General features: G+C 35.8%; 2 protein-coding genes across 2 annotated transcripts in view; one reads left to right on the forward strand and one right to left on the reverse strand.

The window, feature by feature from the left end:
* DCP1B (decapping mRNA 1B) overlaps nt 1-14,576 on the reverse strand; it is a 47,278-nt gene that overhangs the window by 21,524 nt on the left and 11,178 nt on the right. The window contains exon 4 of the mRNA XM_056339743.1: nt 991-1,057. Coding sequence (XP_056195718.1) covers nt 991-1,057 — 67 coding nt within the window. The remainder of the gene's footprint in view (nt 1-990; nt 1,058-14,576) is intronic.
* CACNA1C (calcium voltage-gated channel subunit alpha1 C) overlaps nt 10,051-14,576 on the forward strand; it is a 486,917-nt gene continuing 482,391 nt past the window's right edge. Inside the window, exon 1 of the mRNA XM_056339744.1 lies at nt 10,051-12,127. Within this exon, the coding sequence (XP_056195719.1) occupies nt 11,998-12,127 (130 nt within the window). The 5' untranslated portion in view covers nt 10,051-11,997. The remainder of the gene's footprint in view (nt 12,128-14,576) is intronic.

The raw sequence follows: 14,576 nt of genomic DNA on the forward strand, positions 1-14,576 counted from the left end.
CTGTCCCTTAAAAGAATTGTGACACAATGACATGTCCAACCCTATATACCACAGGCAACTGGTATAGCCAATCTCTGCCTGTTCCAATCCAGCCCCTTTACTATCCTCTACATTATAGCTCTGAAAACTTCAGATTGCACATGTTGATAAAACCCTTAAGACTTCAGCTCCTTCCTCCTCCAAACAAACAGGAAAACCTGCACAATATAGTCATAAGAAACGAATCACTGCAAACAAGCCCATCATTAGGCCAGTCAGAGGGTAGAGCAGAAGAATGAGCCCTGTCCATCCCGGACACAAAAAGAAAGTACTGACAGTGAAAAAACTATCCATGACCTTGTTAGATTAAAATACAGCTGAAAATACAGTTCTGCTTGAAATTCTAATCTTTGATTTGATTGCAAAATTAAAGACTGTATAGCAAATCTAAAATAATATTATGTATGTAAAAGTAATGATTTCAAAGCTAATTAAAGTCTTGCTTTATATTGCAAAACCAAAGTGAATTTTGTACATTTTGCCAAGAAATGAGGAACAGGAATTCAGCCATGATGTAGAAACAGGATATAAACCACAGAAACTGTGTTATTACAGTATGCCTTCATGATAGCTCACACTTACATTGACATAAGGAAAAAAAGGTTAACAGCAACATTACAAAAGAAAACCTCCCTAAACTGAAAAATATACTAAACCCCCAAAGAATACAATTCTTCAAAACAGATCTCTGAGTCATCAGGAAATAAATAAAATGAACTGTTACACACTGATGTAGCTGGACAGCTGCACAGCATATTATGTAAAAGTATATTGCAATACAGTGACTTCTGATTATACGAAGTGCAGGTGTGACAACTTTACTTGCAGCAAACTCTATAAATACAGGTTTAAAGTAGAAAGGTATGACCATCCTAGTAATGTAATGTGCATGTATGTACAGAAATACATACATAAAAAAAGCACAAAAAGTCTCGTTTACCCATCACTTACTTTTTCATGAGCTCTGCAATTCTTTGGCATTCTTCCTTATCATAAAACCAAATCCCATATATGGACACTGTAAATGCACATCAAACACAAACTATGAGCATCTTCTCAAACAGCAATTCTACCTGGTAGATATTAAAGTGACCTGTAAAGGAATTTTAAAATTTATTTATTCTTATGTTTTCCCTATCTATAAACATAGGAATGACACCTCAGATCCGCCAAAATAAAAAAGATCAAAACCATATTTCTAAGGATGTAAATTACAAGCTCTTGAACCTTCAGTAAAGGCAGAGGTATTTGATTCTTTTCTTTAGAATACTAAACTAGAGGGTTTTCTCTTTAAAACTTGTCCTCTGTCATATTTTTCAGTTGTTATGTCATATTCATTAGACTCCAGTGGCTAGCATACTATGGGTAGTGTGACATGCATTATGTAAGCAAGCAAGATCTGTTTAGTTTTCAACAACATTCAGGTCTATCTTAAATATCATCAAAGTTGTCAGAGTAGTATGAATGCACCTCTGCCTCCCTGCAGATTTCCTATAACGTTCCCCGTTATTTTCACTGCCAAAGAAGTAACTATCCATAGCCAACCACAGGGTATCTAGGTTCAGACCTCCACTAAAGTAAGCACCTGGAGCTTTGCCCAGCAACAACAGATTTAAATTTACTAGTAGTTCAAGATTCTCAGACATATACAGCACTAATGAAACCATCACGATGGCAACAGCTGTACTGGAACTGTAGTTAGTGTAGGTTCCACAATCATCATAAACAGGGAGCTTTTTCCACTCACAACCATGTTATATAGCCCAGGTAAGACAGCCTGGGAATAAATCTACAGCCTTAACACAATCTGTCTACATTTGTCAGGGTAACTATCCTAGTTTTAACCTCAAGCACAAATCTGCTATGAGAAGAGGAAGGGAGAAGCACTTAAAGGCTTAACATGGATCTTTCCCTCTCTGTCACCACAACCTTGTGTAACATCCACATTCGTTTTACATGACACAGTAGCAAACAGGTAGTCCCTGTGTTTCTTCCCCCTTCCCTGTCCTACCACACTGCAGGCAAGAGTTTTCCCTTAATCTTCCTAAGAAATGGCAACTCCTAACATGTCTTCAGACACCGTAGGGGCTAGATTTTACTTGAAAGGCACATAACTGGATTAAATACCTGTTTAAAAGCAATCACAACACTGACCCTGATCATGTTATATTTCCTTCTCTTAGCAGAATCCAAAAGCAATCACTTCTTCAATTCCACAGAACCAAAACCATGGCATATGAAGTGTAAATTGGCTTTGTTAATGTTTGGAAAGAAAAAAAAATGTACAGCTGTTTGTAAGGCACAAGTGTAATACTTATCTCCATTCCTCCTCAATTTTTCAGCCATGTGTTGTCTTCTCCATAGCAAAAATGGTTCAACTGTCTAATACATTATACTGGTGAAAGGCTTAAAAAAACCCATAAACCAACAGCCATATTGTAGACAAACAATAAATAACTTTTACAAGATGTACAGGCCTTTTTACGATTAACTTTTTAAAACTGTGATGATGATTTCTATTATTCACCTAAAAAAAGCCAAGTAACACAGTACGTGCCAGTGGTTCTACAAAAAGTGTAACATAAGAGCTGATCTGAACTGCACAAAAAATCTGTTTTGTAACATAGTTATTAAAATATGCATTTAAAAGAGACATTAATATTCTAAAACATTCCCATAAGCATCCAATAATAAACTGCAAACCTGTAGAAAAGTGTGCGTATGATTCACAAGGTTCCAAAACACTGACCTATTATGCAAAACTACACATCCTTCTGACAAAAACACCTTTGAAAACATGTTGCCCATGCTACAAGTTACCCTAGTGTAATAATATAGCAAGCAGACCAAAACCTCCAGACAAGTCAAATTTGTTTTAATCAAGTTTCTTCTTTGTTGTAATAGAATCTCCAGTGCAGTACAGTACTGATGAAACTTGGGCCATCTGCTCCATCTTCTCAATTATTTTTTTTTGTCTGCCACAGCTGGTGGCATCACCGATAGGTAAGGGAGGTTGAACAGCTTCACCTTTTGGCTGATTGATCAAACATGTTGTAGACTACTCATGAATATCTAATAAATTTGAAAGCTGAAAGTCCCACAGAAATACTGCAGTGCTTCTGGCCATTAGAAGTCGAAAGAGTGGAATCAAGAACAGAAGCAAGCTAGCTTACCTCAACTCAGTGAAAAACACAAACTATCTGACTACCAGTATAAAAGACCATTTCAGATTTTACAGAACTACAACTAATATCTTCAAATATAAGGGAAACAAATGCACAGCCATTTCAGATCACAGAATAAGGACACTAATTATTGCCTGTCCCACCATACCAAACCACCACTCAACAATACATCTCATCTTAACTGAAGCTTTAAGTCAGGATATTGCAGATCCAGAGACCTTTAGTGTAGATGTTACCTGAGCTTCAAATCGACTCACCCACATTTACTTTCTCACCTCAGTTAAATGGTACTTTCAACCTAGACTAGGAAGCACCGCTGAAAGCAAGCTAAGACCAAAACTCAACATCTTCTGAGCTTACAGTTCTCCCATTCAGCAGTGAATTCATTCAGAAGTGGACAGTCCCCCTCTTCTTCCTTCCACACTTCTTCCATCTGTCCAGAACACATGAACACTTCAGAAATACACTAAGAAATAATGACACAGCCACTCTGTTTTTTGCAGGACAACGTATCCCAAGCTTTTTCATGCATGGGAGAACAATGGACCAGTGAGAAGGCAGTAATTTGGTGGAAATCTGAGATACCAGGTATCAAAGTACACTAATGTATGTTTTCAGATTGATTGCTCATCATGTGGAGTAACCATTGCATAAATCCATACCACCACAGTATATTCTGTTATAACCTACATTTAAGGAACAAAAATGTAAATAATAGTAGTAAAAGTGTGTATTAATGGCCATCTTTCTTGCTTAATGACAAATACAAAATGGCAAAACATTTTTTTTAATGTGTATGACAACACACAAAACGCCAGGACCAGCAAAAGAACCTGACACAATTACAAACTTTAACTGTCAAGCTAGGAAGCTGGCACACTCTCCATCAATAAAAACTAAATACACATACAATACAAATTTCACTACAAGCTTTCTTCCAGCATGAAAACACTGAAAATCTTACCAGGATTAAATCTAAAAGGATTACTTTAATCCGTCTTCCATCTCTATCAGACTGTTAGATAAAAAGGAAATCCTGACCTAAGTATCATCTGTAGAGTAGTAATTTCACTAAAATGTTCATGTTAAAAATGAATCATTTAAACAGTGGAGACACAACTGAATCACTAAACAGCAGAGGCACAAAGCAAATTCTTCTACTGCCACACAAAAGAGGAAAAATTAAGTCACTTTTAGGCCCAGCTTGAGCGATAAAGTTAACCAAGAACAGATTACTGTAAAAAAACAGAAAAAGAAAAAACAAATTGAAGTCAAGTATCTTCTGCTAACCAGCTGAGCCACTTACATGAAAAGCAGCTAACAAAAGCCCCAAAAGGAGAGCTACTTTTATACTGACAAGATAGTACACATCTGTTCATCCCTTTCAAAAGTTCCAAAGTAATTTACTAAAACAAATTAGATTTTGTAATGAATTGATCACATTAAAGAAAAAAAAAAGAAGGCACCAAAGTTATGATGTTGTTAACAAGATTACGCAAAACTAGAAAGATGTAATACAGCTATCAAATCAACAAGATACAATTAATATTGAACAGGAATAAAATAAATAATGTGGTTGAAATTATTAAATATTAAGGGATATCAGTCTTTAGAATTTTTAGAATTTGAAAAAGGTAGGCTACTCATAAATCAAAACTGAAAAATTTTAATAAAATCTGTGGTGCTCCTTTAATATAGCTCAGAGATTGAATTTCATAAAGTATACTATTTAAGCTTTAAATCATGACTTCAGAGACGATCCTACAGCTTCTGCTTTACCAATTTCATTTTTTTTGGCTATGGATATCTCCTGTCCTCACAACACTAGAGCACTCGATACTACTTATAAGCAAAAGCTGACAGATGTTATCTACCAGAATTACAGATGACAATTTCTAACCTCTCAAAATCCAAAATGTATTTATTTATTATTATGATGAAGAATATCTTATTGATTTTCATAATTATGCTAAGTATCCTATTAAAAAGGAAGAAATTTCTCTTAGATTATTTATTTTACTCTTCATTTGTCTAGCTTCAACTTCCAGCTATTAGGTTTCTGTCTTCTGGATAGATGTTTCCATTTATCAGAATTTTGGGTTCAGTGTACCTGCAACACATTATTTTTAAGCTATTGCTCCACAGACTGCATACAGTATTTAAGCCTGGTAAAAATAAATAATTATTCTTCAACTTCCATGGTTTTTTCTTGATATCATGCTTCTTAAGGTACTTTATTCCCTACCTATGGCCTAGACTTTTGCTCCTGAATATGTAAATCCACTCTTGGCTACATTAAAACAGTTTCTCTATGTGCATCTTACAAGGTAGCCAGACACCTTTATGCTGGTCATCACTTCTCTTGGCTGTCTACCATTCATGTAATATTTGACTCTTCAGCACACTATCAATACCCGCATTTCATTTTCTAATACTTTCTAGAATATTGCAGTCTCCACTTTGCAGGACCTAGTGAAAAAAGAACCAAAGTAGGTTATATCCACACTAACAATTTTGAATCGATGAGTTCTTGACTTAAAACATGAATTAAAGTATGCCGTGTTAATTTTGTGCTCGAACCCTTTGTCCATGACACCGAATTTACAAGTAAGATACAAACATATGATGTTCCTTCCACTGTGCTCAGGCTCAAGTAGTGGTGAAGGAGACTTGTCTGTTGAAGCTCTACATCCTGCTCTCCAGCATAAAGCAAGAGAGGACTGCAACAAAGGAAAGAACACACAAAAGCAGCTGCACGCTATCTTGGAAAGCTGAATTCCATCTCTGACACTGCCCCAGAGATATTATGCAATGATACGTTAAGCTGTGAAATGTCATCTTAAGTGGCTGTCATTGACTGTGTACTTTTCATTTGCCAGTGTTTGATTCAAGGTCTTAGGCCTGGGTGTAAGATTTGAGTGCATGACCTCCAAAACCACCCGTTACTTTTAATCACAAAGTCTCTAAGAAGTGTTTTTGAACATATGAATGATAAATACATTGGAAAAATTAGGCCCAAGTAATTAAAGCCAGACACCCTGCATCTATTTGATCTCTGTAATTGTAACTACTCTGCCCTAGGATCCCAATTTGTAAAATGGGAAGAATAATACTTCTAATTTGAGCAAGATACAACAGTTCAGCTTATTCACAAGTTGTCAGCTATTATACTGATCAGTATCACTGAAAACAACAAGAAAAAAGCAATATTGCAAAAGATTATGATCACATAATTTAAAATTCCATAAGTAAAAAAAAAAAGGGTGCACAAGCAGCCGTAATTTTGGTATTTGCTAGTTTAGGAGCCTGAAAGTTCTTTCAAACACAACTGATGATCAGACACGGAGAGTAAAAAAGCTGTTTTTCAGCTTGACCAGTCAAACTCAAGTGAGGAGGGAACTGTTCAAGCAACTTTCTTAAATAAAAAAAAACCAAACAACCCCAAAATAACAAGAAAATATACAACACCCCACAATGAAATGCAAAAGCCTCTCAACCCCCCTTTCCCCAAAAGCAGATGGTTTTAGAGTGGGCAATGCTGATTGGCAACACAACCAAAGTCAAGAATAAGTACGTCACCACCATCTGTTTAATCGTGCCTGGAATTATGTCTTAAAAATCAACACAAGAAACATTTTTTGTTAATGGGATGAACCCTGAAATATCCTTGCCATCTTCTACCAATCATGAAAGCTGGGTGAACAATTTGCAGAATTCCAGATAGAGCCAGTAAATATTTCACGAGGCAAAAAAAGGGACAACTCTGAGATGGTGGATTGTTTATTAAATCATGTCTGTTGCTCTACTGTGATAGCCTGACTTCAGGCAGATTTTTAACCACAATTTATCAGAAATTCTTTATGAAAGAAACATCAACTCTGTAGCAGACATAAACAAGATCAGCTCACTGGAATGCCCCTTAAATAGCCTCATAGCTAAAGTTATGTTAGTACTGTAGGAAATTTTAAAGCCCATTGATCCATTTATTTCCACAAAGTTCAGCAGATGTAAGAGGCCATCAGCAGGTTCTTTACTTTTCGGTAACAAGCCCAAAAGCAAACTGAATTTGCCAGATTTCCCTTAAAATTGCATTCTGTTGATGCTACAAGAAATTTTTAGTCACAACACAGGAATAGCATCTATGTTATGATCCATCTGGTTTAATGCATTTATTTTTTTTCCTCCACCACTGGTTCTCCAGTCATATCCCCTGCCATTGCATCAGTTCCAACTGCTTTTTAAATCACGATGATGATGACACAGATATTAAGGCAGGAATTCTGAAGATGCCAGACTATCAAGTTCTTAAACAACAAGTTGTTCTTAATAAATGCTTTATTGTTCTTTTTATAAGTTGTTAAACAACAAGTGGTTCTCATTACTATTTCACAATAGACTTCTGAAATGTCCACATCAGACCGGAGCTCCAGTGTCTTTTGCAATGGAAATGATTAAACAGTCTCACCCAAGGAGTGTAAAAGCTAGGTGAAGAGGCATTAAGATAAACAAATGGTGGGAGAAAGTACTGTTCCATTTTCAATATAGAAAAATGACAGACACTGACTTTAAAAAATTGAGTGGAAAAGTCTGCAGGAAGGCTAAAAACTAAATCCAAATATCCTGAGTCAACAAAAGCAACCTTCCTGTGAAAAAATTCCATCAGAGGATGGGCTAGTGGAAAAGAAACAACTCCTCTACATCTGAAACTATTACCTCTATTAGTATTAGCTTACCAGTAATCTATATTCTCTGCTAACTTTTAAAGCAAACTGTAAAACATGTCTTCAATGCACTGAATTGAAGCCAGGCCCTGATCTACAGGAATCATCTGAACATAACACAAAAATGCTATTACATAAATCTAGGCTAAATATCTGTAAATCCTACTAGCAGAAAAGCTAACACTAACATAACACTATCACAAGTGGAAGAGGTTAAACTAGAAACCATGCTTTTGATTCTGTGCACATCACATTGTACCTTGTAGCTAAAAGCAATGAGAACCCTCCTCCATCAAGGAGAAGGTGACGATACTGCCTTTCCAGCCTGGAGGCAAAAAACCAGTTTGCTTTTATTTTCAAGAACAGGAAGGAGAAGCTGACTTTACCTTCTCTGTATTTCCATACTGCCTACCACTAGGTTAAGAAAAGTAGCAGCTTCTGTTATGATTCTTATGGAGTATCTGGGCTTCTAGTCCTGTGGGGATAAAGCCTGCTTTACTGCATGTGATATACACGGTTGGTAGAGGACTCATCAGGACTTGAACATCATTGTTTTCATTTATTATTTACTCAAATATCAGAATATGTTCCCAATTAATTTTAAAGTGCATCTCTGAGGTACTTGACAAAGGTCAAAGTACTTCTCTAATTCCAGGACTATAGTAAAGTTCAAAGTCAAGTTCTCTTCCAACCTCTGCTGATGCCGTTTTTTCAGGGAAAAAGAATATTTTAACCTCAAACAGGTGTTCAATAATATGTTATTTTATGTTATTTTTTTCCTGAAACATGAATTTTTACTATAATAATTCTGATTAGCTGTCACCCCAAATGGTTTAACTCCCACAAAGTAATGAAAAACTTCAAAAAGGGCTTCATGAGGAAAATGGACAACTTTAACTATAGATGATATTTCTACTTTTGACTGTTGTGATCTCATCTCTTATTTCTTCATTGCATATCTTCAGATCCTAAGTAATGGAAATACATTTGCAGATCTGGACTAAGTTCTTAACCTGCAACAGCAAAAATCTAAGTTGCTTGTGTATACACACACACTTGTTTCTGTAACAAGTTACACCTGAGAAACACCATCAGATTACAGAATTTAAAAAAAACCCACCACCTTCGTATTTTTGCATTTGTATACTCTGTACACGCCATCATTTTGCAGGCAGGCAATTACTTCATTTTTCCTACACTATTTCTGAAATGGTTAGGAAAAGAATAAAAAAAATAGAAAATAGAAATGGGCAAAGTCAACTACTCTTCCTGAAATTTCAAGTGCTTAGTTATTTACAGCATACCTTATGTATTTGCTTTTATTGATTTACCACAGCCTGTTAGTGTCATATTCAACACATTAAAAAGTTTTTCTCTACTACTGTATAGCCATTCCTTCTCTTACAGTCAGCTGTTACATTGCCTTCAACAATATCTGCTTATCTGTAGAGTTGCTATTGGAAATTTTTAAGTACATACCATTTTTAGTGATACAATACAATTTCATGGGCATAGAAAGGCCTTTCACTGCTCTCATGTAATGACAGGTAAACACTAATAGGTTTACAGTGTGCTTACAAGCTATATTTCAGTAGATGGCTGCACTGTGGCCCCTTTTATCATTCACATATGGTCACTGAAATTTTACATGCTTGAAAACTGAGGGATCATTAGATTTAATTTTAAAGTATCAAAAAAATGTTAAAGATACATTTTATGACCTACTTTTTTCTTGTGAAAGTTGCAACTTAGTTTCTTTCATGAAGATACAAATACCACCTCTTTGAACTACATTACTGCTTTTTCCTTTTGATTGCTGTAATTTTTTAATGTATTTGTGTATCTTTTTTTTTGGTGTGTGTATCTTTTTTAACTACTGATGCTAGTGTTCAGATTACTATGAACATTAGCAGTTTACTGACTTTTCTGCCTTCTCGCACACAAGACATTCTGTGTGAGTATATGGACAGAGTAGAAACAGAATGTACTCCTAAGATCAAGTTTGTCACCAAGAAAATGCAGTTTAAGCAGTAAGCATTTCCTTGTTTTAAAACCTGTAATCCAACAGAAAAAAACCACATTTATCAAATTCATTTGATATTAGCAGCTAGACATTTCACAATAGGAGCACTGGGAGGTATCCTGCAATTTTGAATCCCTGAATATAGTGATATATTTAAATCCAAATAAAAAATTGGAATTTTGTATTGGGAGATTTTCATTACAGCAATTGTATTATTTTCACAGAGAAATTAAAAGCATGTATTTCATTTTGCTTTACAAGTCAGCAGTATTTTACTAGCTCATGAATAATCCTTCAGGAATAAAAAAATATCTGTCATCATCTGCTTCCTCAGTCTCTCCCCTCCTTCAGCTTTTAAATCTCTCAGTGCAAATCTGAACCTCTATTTTTTCTGTTTGAGACAGATGTACAAAATATTCATGTGAGAGAAACCAGAATAAAAACAGAAAAGAGATGACAACAACATAAAAAAGGCAGCAAAGCACTGAAGGCAGGCATATGATACCTTACACAAAAATCCAATGTTATTTCTCTCCTTTTCTAATCACTATGATTTGTCATTAACCTCTTGAGAGACGCTACACATTCCTGTGTAGAGGATTTAACACTCTTACGTTGTTAAGTAAGTTATACTGAAATTTTACAGAAAGGCAGTTTGTGGGACAGAGACAAAAGAATTGGTGGAGCTCAAACTGAATATCCATATCCCATCTACGACATTGAGTAGCACCAGATGATTCACAGGAAGAATCTTCCTAGTCCATTTATTGTTGACTTCTGACCTGAAGCGTGTGTCTTACATCACTTACATTTTTCTTCCCTTGGCTACAAGATCTCTGGTTGGTTTTATTCATATCAATAATATCTCTGCTATGCAAAAGGATTACTGAAACAGGCTCCAAAAGACCTAGGAGTACATACATCCAAAATAATGAAGCTAGCAGGTAAAACCACTGTCTTAAAATTAATCTTAAAAAAAAAAGACATTATAATAAGAGGAATTTGTATTTTATTACATTTCATTAAAGAAAGCTATGCATTGCAAAGCCAACAACTGGGCTGCAGCTGCAACCATTAAAGCACAGCAGATAGCAAATATTAAGCCCAATGCTGTTGCTAGTTTGTACGCCAGTTAAGATGAAAAAGCAACACTGCATTTGCAGTCTTAGTGAAATTCCACTGGAGCAGTTGCACCGTGTTTCTGTATAGAACACATTCCTTGTCCTTTAAAGGGTATGCTATCTTATACTTGAGAAGGGTTTCTTTCTTTTTTCCGCCTGTAATTGAAAAGTATTGTTTACTGCTGATTTAAGGCTTGTTTTGACAAAGAGAGAGCTGATGAGGCACTCAAGAGCTTGTATTAAATCAGTATTAGACAGAAGTGAGCAGCTTGTATACGCACTGTGGGATATACTTGCTCACATATTTATCTTCCATGTTTTGAGAGAAGGTTACAAATATTTTTATATATATACACACATATAAAAGAGTGCGAGTGAGCAAGCTCACATTCCAAGAGAAGTTTTCTGGCTATGTCAGGAGTGAAGTTCACCCCCTCCTAGACAAACCTATTTTTTTCAAACACAAGAGGATATTATCAGAGAAGTCCGTGCTGATATACAGAAACCAGAGATCGTCATGGCTCGGTGAGGTGATGAGCTGACGGGTGGATGGCCCTCATTATCTTCACTTCTCAATCCAATTTTTCCTGAAAAACCACAGGAGGAGGAGGAGGCTCCAACTGAGCATAAGGCACAGAGGACAAGAAAAGGATTAGGAGTGAAGAGCAAGGAAAGGAAGGATAATACAAGAGATACTGCAGAGGTTTCAAAGAGCTAGAAAATAGTTTCTAGATTAAAAGACCAAGTTGTCAGTAGTGTAAAGCAACATCCAGGTTTTAACTTCTGTATAAGGCTACTACATAAAATAACTTTGAAGTAAGAAACAACTGACCAAAAGGAAGTTACCTTTACTATATATAGAAAATATACTCAGGTTCAGCTGTTTCAACGTTCCTTGGAATTTTAAAATGTTTCAAGCCTTTGTCCGGCAAGCGTATCACCCACTACCCAGCCACCAGCCAGGGGAACCTGAAATGAAGTATAAGGGGAAGCTGGTGCATGAAACTCAGCTTAACTGCTTCTACATCAAACCTGGAGGTAAGACAACATTGCCCAGTTGTGTGCATGCAAACTATACCGGTATCTACCTGTTGGGGTAAGTATTCCCCTTCTATTTAAATTGAACAGCCTGTACAATGTATGAAACTAATTACTTATAGCAATAGTTGGCATACTGTACTGTGAAGTCCTGTACGTGTCATCACACTACCACAGGATTTAGGTAATTCTGGGAATTCTCAAATCTGTGCAGTTAAGTAGATGGATGGCTTCCCCTTGTAATATATTGTCTTTCAAGCATCTAATGAACATCACTTTCTGACTTCCACTTCCGACAGGAGAGAAAAAAAAAAAAAAGGTATGTAAGCATAAGGAACAGGAAAGAAAAGACAAAAAGGCTAACAAGTTTAAAAGCTCAAAATATTAAATGCATGTGTGTGTGAACAGACTAACCTGAAAAGATTTCCAAAAGCAACAAGCTCTGTAATATTTTCATTTGCTGAAGAAACACATAGGCATTCACGTACATATTTACACTGGTCTGAAAACATCTTCCATTTAGGCTTTACAAGGAGGTGGGTATGAAGTAGAGGGTATACAGGTAGTCACATGAAAATAACCTCTTAAAAAAAATAATTATCTGTTCTAACTTGAACTCTTGAGCTTTACTGCATCATATGCCTATCTTATCTTGAAAAGATGTCCGGAATTCCCAGCACTGGCAGTACACTCTCAGCAGTAAATGTCCAGACAAGCTATTATGCTGCTTATATGCTGACATCCATAAATGGGAAACAAAGACTGCGTCTAGCAGATATATGAAGTACTATACTCCTTCCATTCTATTCAGAAACTCACCCACGACTGCAGGACACTCGATAGGTACTTTTAAATCTATTCCGTATACTTTTCATACCAATTTGTTTGCCCAGGCAGGGATACAGTTCTACCATACAGAAAATAATTATCAGCCATTAAAAAAACTGCAGAGCTTTGTTATCTTAGCTCCGTAGCCTGTTTCTTCTCACATGACATATAGTTTCTCTGACTTTCAGATTGGACTCCATCGGTCCACATAACTGAAAACCTATGTTAGTATTACTGCACTTCTTTTCCTTACACATTTTTGTTACCACCTTCATTGCAAAACAGAAACACATCATTTAGAGCGAAAAGATGGCTGCGGTCATCATAGTTACAGTTGCAAAAAGCCACTTTACAAATGCAAAGCATTCTAAATTGTTTGCTTTGCTAGCCAAAGACTTCCACAACTGGTATGAAATCCTCAGGGTAGGAAGGGTGAGGAAGAAACAACAAAAATATCCTTTTAGGAATGTACGAATAGAAATAACTGTTATAAATTGGGCAGGGTGACAAGGGGCATGGTTTTACACATCAAAACTTCTATCTTAATCTTAAAGCCTTCACAACTGGTATGTACAATTTCCACTGAAAAACATGTATTTATTTACGTTAAAGGAAAATATGAATAATAAGGCAGCCGTGGAAAAAGTAAATTTAGAAATATTAGTAACAATAATTTCGTTTAAAAAAATGAGCAAAAAAGGGATATTACAGTTCCTCTCTGGTTTTTGTTTGTTTGTTTGTTTTTTTAATTATTTAAACCCTAAAAACCTAAATCACAGAATTACATTTATCCACACTCTGAAGCAGAATTAACCAATACCTGCTAATCCTAGAATCGCATTAATAATTTAGTTTGGCTGGGGCCTCTGCAGTTCATTTAGTCCAACCTTCTGCTCAAAACAGAGCTAGCTTCAGTAAGCCAGAGTTAGGAAAAGAAGAAATTCTGATCAACCACTAGTTACCATAGAAAAGTATATTCTGTGGCACTTTTTCAGTCTATTTTTTTTTTTAAGTAATTCTCACCTATGCAGACTTCTTTGCTCTACAACAAATTATCCAGTCCCTTTCACTACATTAAAGATCTACTCCTGCTTCCATAGACTCAAGCAGAGTTTAGTTACAGGTTTCAAAACCAGCAGCATCAAGTTGTATACTCTAGAACAGGCAAACCAACTATTCACTAGACAGCAAGGTCATGATTCCTGATCTTAAAAATCACCTGCCTTGAACCAGCACTGCTGCATGTCCATCCACACCCGACTGCAAAACAGCATTTACTTATGCCATCAAAATACAATAATATTCAACAGGCAAGCTTTAAAGATTTTTAGGTATCCTTGAAAATTAAAATGAGAGACAGAAAGCACAGAAGTCTAAAATATAATGTACTTATTTTATGGGTTTATTTATAAAAATGAAAATAAATATCTATACCATTTCCAAGGGGCAGTTTATTATTTTTCCTGACATTCTGACACAATTTTTACCAACTTCTAAGCACATTAAAATCATTAGACGATTGAAGTATAGACCACAAAGGGAGATACCACATGGAAAATGTAGTAGGAAATTAGTAATGTTTTTATATATGCCTTATAAACTGGTCTAAGAACAGATGATT

The sequence above is a fragment of the Falco biarmicus genome, chromosome 5 (genome assembly GCF_023638135.1).
Source record: "Falco biarmicus isolate bFalBia1 chromosome 5, bFalBia1.pri, whole genome shotgun sequence".
In the NCBI taxonomy this organism is placed as follows: domain Eukaryota; kingdom Metazoa; phylum Chordata; class Aves; order Falconiformes; family Falconidae; genus Falco; species Falco biarmicus.